Here is a 6959-nt window from a genome sequence, read left to right as displayed (position 1 = left end):
TTGTGCACAGTGTTTCTACTTTTTGTCAGCACTGTTTAATCAAAGCCACTGGAAGGCAAGCCTGCAACCTTTAGCCAAAAAAGCGTAACGGCTAATGCTAAGGCTAAGGCGGTACGCAGGGAATGAGACCAGAGGCCGTTTTGTTTGAATGGATGTCAGTGGAGGAGAGGCTTCACTACGCTGAATAAACAGCTTTTTTGAGGAAACAGCTTATCATTTAATGAACTGACAGCCTATCGGCTAATCTTCAACATTTTTACACTAAACAGTAGTTTTGGATTTAACTATTTTTAGAGTTTACACCAAGAAAAAAAAAAGTCGATTTATAAGAGAAGTCACTGACTATTTGCGACAGGTGAGGTACAGCTTACAGCGCTTTTCATTCATTCCTATGGGATCTGTAAACGACAATTGAGTGTCACACAACTCTGACTGAAATTCAATGACGTCAAGGCTATAATGTGATCGGTTATCAAGGCATATGTGATCCAAGTTGACCGTCACTCTTTCTCCAATAGTAAAGGTTACGAGATACCAACTTGTAAAAAGCGTTCACGTCCTCAGAACTCATAATTACAACTTGTGAACTGGGAGTTTTCTGAGAACTACAACTTGTACCACCTGACCACCTCAGATTCATTATGTTTTATGTATTATGTTTAGGCATTGATAGTGCGATAGTTCCAAATCCAAGGCCAAGGGAGTGAGCAGCTTGAACGTCACATGCTGTCATCTCGAAATCACAGTAATTATCACATGGCGTGAATGCAGCATAAGTAATACAGACACTCTCATCTCCCAATAGTAGACAGTCTCTGGTTTCATCTAGCTTTAAACTAGTTTAAATCACCGAGTCATTTGTGTTCTTCGCTGAATTCAAGCCCTTCACACTGGATCTCACAGTGCTGTTAAGTGGTGAACGCATCTGCTCTAGTGTGCTCGCGCTGTGCTGTCATTTGAACTTTGAGCTGAGCAGATAAATGGTCCGTGTGGCGCGGTTCAAATGAGTAGCGCTGTTTCCTTCCGCTTTTGGTGCATAAACATTCTATCAAACATTTATAATATAATTATCATTAGCGTTTTATCGCCCAGCCCTAGTTGCTAGGTATTCCCCGTGTTTTTCTATACGGTTAGTAGAGTGTTATTAGGAGGTTGCTAGGGTATGCTTAGTATTTATGAGTGTGTTGCTATGCATGGATTGCTAGAGTAGGTGGTTGATATAATGTTCTAGGTGGTTTATAGGGTACAGTTACTACAGTGTTTTGCGTGGTTGCTAAATGGTTGCTTGCTGGCTGAATATTTTGACCACTAGGAATGGCTTGAGTCCTTCCCTCAGTATAAGGCTACATTCACACTTTCAGGTTTTGGGATCGACAACCGCATTTTCTTACAGTTGTGAGTCTTGAAATGTCCCGTTCACACAGCAACTTACTGTCTGTGTGAACGTGCAAAGCTCGTATTCCTTACCAGTAACCATAACGTCAGTGATCAAAGTAATATCCAAGACGTCCTTAAAACTGAAAAGTCTTACAATTTTTTGACACAACAAGAGTCCAATTGAGCCACGAGTTCATTAGCCGACAGTACCTTTTATATTTGGGTTTACAGCAGAGCATTAAAGTCACACGTAGAACACAAAACTGACAGGAGCGGCTCCGGTCAGATCCAGTGACTGGATCTGAACCTTCACATGATACACAGCTATATATCTGTTAGTGAAACAACACGTGAAAACCTGCAACAAGCGCTAGACACATGCAGAGAAGCTCTCTTGCATTTTATGATGTGACAGACAGCTAGTTGTCAAGTGCAGTTCCGTTCACACAGCGCAGGTTTTCTAAGAATGTGGTTGTGAGTCCTGAAAATGTACAGGTGTGGGATCGTTTATAGAAAGCGGTTGTCATTCCTGTAAATGACCATACTGTGTTTGAATGTAACCGTATTAAGGACTCAAATACAGGACTGACAACCATATTCTGATGCTGTGTGAACGTGGCATACACCTGTGGGATTATTCCACCCATTTTATTTGTCTACCAGGCAAAAAACAAAACAAAAAAAAGCACACCTCTCCTCAGCAAGCCATATGACATTTCATTCATGTTCATAGCACAAATGGTGTTAGTGTTTGGAGTTAAGTCAAATGTTATAAAGCAGGCCAAATTTCCAACCGTTTTGTGTAAGTTTATACTTATTATCTTGATTGCCCTGTAGCTGTCATATTTTTATTTTATTATTCTAATTTATTTATGGTAAACTTTACTGTTTAGTGGTCATTGGTCATTTAAAAATATATATTGTAGAATGATCAGTCCTATTATATTTAATTTTCATTGGTCACTATATAGAAATATTAATTTAACCACTGAATGCTGTGATTGACCAGTTAGAATCAATTCTAGAGAGCCGTATTATAATATATTACTGTATTTATCTACTATGTGTATTCATTTAAATGCTGGATAAATTACTATATATTTTTGGTATCAGACAGCCATCTTATGTCACTGTGAACGATATATGTTATCATATATAAATACTTATTTTAGTGTTCACACTGTCTGTGGGACATTATGGAAAATCTCCCTCATGCCCTCAGGTAAAACGAGTGTAACATTTTTCACGTCTATTGAAAATGGAGTGTTAAAACATGCATATGGTGTGTGTGTAAGTGACAGCTGTAGGGGGCATCTAGTCCAGCATCCTCAAAATCTGTCTCAGTGAAGAACAGTGCAGAAGGGGGCCCGAGGAGGAGTGAGTGGGGCGTCTGGGGCAGAGAGGCACAGCTCCACTGAGGGTAATTGGCTGTGATGGGCATGTGAGTATTTATAGTATGGGTAATGTGTGTGCGTGTGTCTGGATGAGAAGACTGCCTGAGGCTGTACTACCATCAGCACACTAGGGACATGGAGAGAGAGAGAGACAGAGAGATGAAACTCCAGACTGCTAGACCTTCAACATACAGTGGCACCAAGGGCATTTGACCTAACAATGGCACAGTTTACATGCAGCAACTACCACATATCAATGTAAAAATCAAATCTGGCTGAAAGTGTAAATGCAGCCAGAGTCCATTCTCTTTTTCAGAATACTAGATGTCTTTGTAAATTTGACTGCAGCCCTGAAGTGCATCAAAACTATTTCAAAATGTGTCACTTTTGTCACTGAATAAGGTCTTCCAGTGGGTGCTGTTGTCATCATGCATTAATAAGCTGTGATAACCGTGACCATTGCAGAGTGAAGAGTCCATCACTATGCCCACTCACCTGCTCTGATGGAGCTCAAGTGGGTTTCAGGACTATTATGTTGTAAATGACTGTTGTAGTTGCACTCTGAAGCCCACCTCTGTCCCCTCAGACCAGATCTAACAAGCCATTTGGGTAAAAATTTGCCATCTGAAGGTTTCTGTTTTTCTGCATTAAAAATAATCTTGTTTTTTCTGGTTGTTGAAGAAAGGTCTAACTTGAAAGGATACTAACTTGAAACATGGATGCATCTCGACATCCATGCTAATAAGAGCACACAGGCTGTTTAATTATATAGCATTAATGAATCCCAGAATGCAGTTGATGAGATGGTGTTAACATAATTAAATTTGAGGTCTAATTTGAAAATAAATTATTTAACTAAGGGCTGGAGTTAACTAGGGTCTAGCTGTGATTTGAAGATGCTTTTTCTGAAGTGCGTACCAGGGTCAAAAATTAACTTCCCCACACAATGGCAGGGAAATGTGGGTCCATAATATTACTTGGTGGCCATTTTACTGGATTATTTTTGTCTTTTTCTTCCATGTCTATAATAAACGCCACAGACTTGTATATCACTTGCACCTACAAGACCAGTAGTGATTTTGTCCCATGTATGTTTCTTTGGCCTAATGTGTTACCTATGGAAAGCCTGTATTATAGCCTTAATATTATTTATATACTATTATAGTATTTATTAAAATTTTGAATTGTTTTATTTTTATATTTTCAGTTTTAATTTTAGTTTAAGTAATTTTGTTGCATGCTTTTGTCATTTTTATTATTTTTAATAATTCTATATGGCTTTAATCTTTAGCTTTTCATTTAATATTTATATTTTTCCGTTTTATTTCAATTAACGTAAATTATTTCTAATAGTTTTTGTTCTAATTAACTATAACAACACTGATTTCTAAGAAAACATGTAAATCATGAAATAAAGTCACTTTATAAAATATAAAGCTGCAACTGCAAGAAATAAATATTAATATATAATGTCACAATTACTTTTTTAAAATAAAGGTAAAAATAGACTTCTATTGTCAACACATGGAAAATTGGTAAAGATTTTCTATACTAGACCCTATGTATTTGTTTTAGTCAGACAACCAGTCAATGGTTCTGGTCAGTTATTAAGCTATCTTTACTCTTATTTTGTGCTTGTTGTTAAATATGTTTTGAATTCTAGACCCTATGAATGAAATGATGGAAATCTACTCAGCGAGTGACTAAACTTCAGTTCTCTCCTTTGGAATGAACCGAAAAGCTTCAGTATGGTGGGGGGTGAAACTGGCAATGCTGTTGGTTTCCTCTGGTCTTTTTACAGTATTTAGGTTAGATCATTGCTGTACTGACGTTCAACATATTGGGAGTTTCTCAGACAGCTGAGCCTGCCAAAGAACTCTTGCCAGAGGAGTTGCAGCCTGGAGGCATGCATGCTATATAAATGTGTGGATGTGCTTGTATGCATATGTATCAGACCTATTATGACAAGTTTTTTACCTTGACACAAAAGTGATAAACGATTTAGCAGGTTCCTGTAATTGTGCTTATTGGATTCCTGGCATCCTAAAGAAATTCTGGCTCTTTGAAAGAGTTTGAACAAAAAATAAAAGGATGCCGGGGTCCCTGGGCTGACAGTGAGCTCTCTGGCAGATTGTTTCTGGCTTAAGCCCATGTTCTCTCCAGGCCTCAGGCTCTCTCTTTTTCTAACCACCTGGACTCCGTTATGACCTGATGTTCAAGTTGAAGGGCATTTTCGAGACGTTTTTGAGTTTGCGGCATCTCTCTTGTTTTTTATATTCTCTCCTTCTTTGTCTCTTTATATTCACATACTGTAAGTGTTGAATAACCATTTAAAAGTAGCGATGCTACTAACTTAACTGCATTTTTAAATAGCACTCAAGTAGTTCAGCGGTTACTTGCTAAATTACTTTTTTTATATAGCAAGCATAGTTTTTTTTTGTAACAACTTCATTAATATATTTAGTGCTATGCTTTTTCACCTCAGTCATATCTATTATTGGGTTTTAGCTTTATTGGTGGTGTTTAGTGTAAATGTATCTGGATCAAGTTGGTCACGCAAATTCGGCATATTAACCAACTGCTTCATGCATTGCTACACTATTGACAATGGATCTTTTTTGAATGGATCTTTTTCTCATCTGAACCCATTCAGTTGTGAATTACATGAATCGCGTGAATTATAACCTATACCAAAACTGTTATTAGTTTAACATTTTCATTGGAAAACAGTTGTCAAATATGAAATATTTTCCTACATCTTACCTTGTACTCTTTTACAGTTAAAACTGAAGCTCTGTGCTGTAATTCATGTTTGGCTTCTGTGAAAAGTAAAGCCCATCTTCTTTGATTTGATTGGCTGTCCCAGTCATTTGACATTGACAAGTAAAGCCACTATTTGTCCAGCATGTTTCATGTTACAATCAGTTTTAGCCCTTCTTGACTGAATGACATGAGGAGGTGGCAAGGTCGTCTCCCTTGGGGACGATGAGGTACTTTTGAACCCATGCAGCAGATATTGATAATGATCACATCAGTGTGATGAAAGAATTTTGCACTTGATCCAACTCTCATTTTTCCATCTGTTTAGTACATTTCACACTTTCAACTAACAGAGAACACAGAGTTTGTAATATCTGATTAATTGAACAACAAACCACAAGAGCAGAATGCTGGAAAAATCATCATTCCACATTCATTGTGTTCAGTAGAGCGGATAGAGAAAGGCTCCAACCACTGATTCTGAAATTGCAATTTTTCCATGTAATAAAGGGTCCTGCTACCCAGACCACCTGAGGCATGTGAATTACAGGGCCACGGCTGCTTATTTACATAATCGCTCCAAGATCAACTATTCCGACTAGATGCTATCTGCAGGGAAGATTTTGTCACTGACCTCCAGAGTGTATGTGCCATTATTCAAGGCGACGAGAGAGAGCGCATAGGAAAGTGTGGAGAGACTGTCAGTTTTATGAAGGCAGGATTTGACAGATGTACCAGTGCAGAGACACGGAGCTGCCAGAGCATACAGCTAAAGCCAGAGGAGTTAACGTCTGCTAAAAGACCTCAGTGGTTTTTATAACAGCCCTGTCCTCCAGCCTTGAGTTCAGTGCCCCTGTCAAAGGAACAGATTGACCGGCAAGAGTCCTTTTCTTTCTGGTTTGGAGGTTTGTATGGTGTTGTGTAGGCGTGGTGATGTGCTGATGCCACGTTCATCTGTAAAGGGGCCATAGGCTCCAGGGAACACTGGTGTCAACTGCAAATGTAGGCCAGCTTAAAACCTCCACGCATGCACAGCCCACGCCTGCAGTACTTGTGAACACAGCAGGCACACAGTACACATGTCCAAATGTAAATAAATAGGACTCTATAAGGAGTCCATTTTGGAAGGCCAGTGGCACCACCTAAATGTCACAGTAATGTCAAGTACGTTCCTTAATAAGCATTTTTTCTCTTCACAGGTCATACAGCGCAACTAAAAGCGTGCAAGTAAATCAGTAGGGAGCTGGGACGGGAGGGGTCAGCCAATCGGAGGAGAGAGATGTGGACGCAGGACCGGTGGGCGGCACTAGCAGTGTTGTCAATAATCTTGCTGCTGTCAAAGGTGGTGGCTCCAATTGAAGTCCCACTGGACCGTAAGTCATCAATGAAATCATAAATTGTAATAGAATTAAAATATCAAAGTAAATG

At 39.0% G+C, this 6959-nt stretch overlaps 1 protein-coding gene across 1 annotated transcript in view; it reads left to right on the top strand.

Moving 5' to 3' along the window:
- Positions 1-2156: 2156 nt before the first annotated feature.
- Positions 2157-6959, top strand: part of LOC107552978 (neurofascin-like) — a 53913-nt gene continuing 49110 nt past the window's right edge. Inside the window, exons 1-2 of the mRNA XM_016235077.1 lie at positions 2157-2179; positions 6731-6904. Of these exons, the coding sequence (XP_016090563.1) occupies positions 6811-6904 (94 nt within the window). The 5' untranslated portion in view covers positions 2157-2179; positions 6731-6810. The remainder of the gene's footprint in view (positions 2180-6730; positions 6905-6959) is intronic.

Source organism: Sinocyclocheilus grahami, unplaced genomic scaffold (assembly GCF_001515645.1).
Source record: "Sinocyclocheilus grahami isolate Dianchi unplaced genomic scaffold, SAMN03320097.WGS_v1.1 scaffold2.1, whole genome shotgun sequence".
NCBI classification, from domain to species: Eukaryota; Metazoa; Chordata; class Actinopteri; order Cypriniformes; family Cyprinidae; genus Sinocyclocheilus; species Sinocyclocheilus grahami.
Note: the sequence above shows the minus strand (reverse complement) of the source record. Positions and strands in the feature narration are given on the sequence as shown.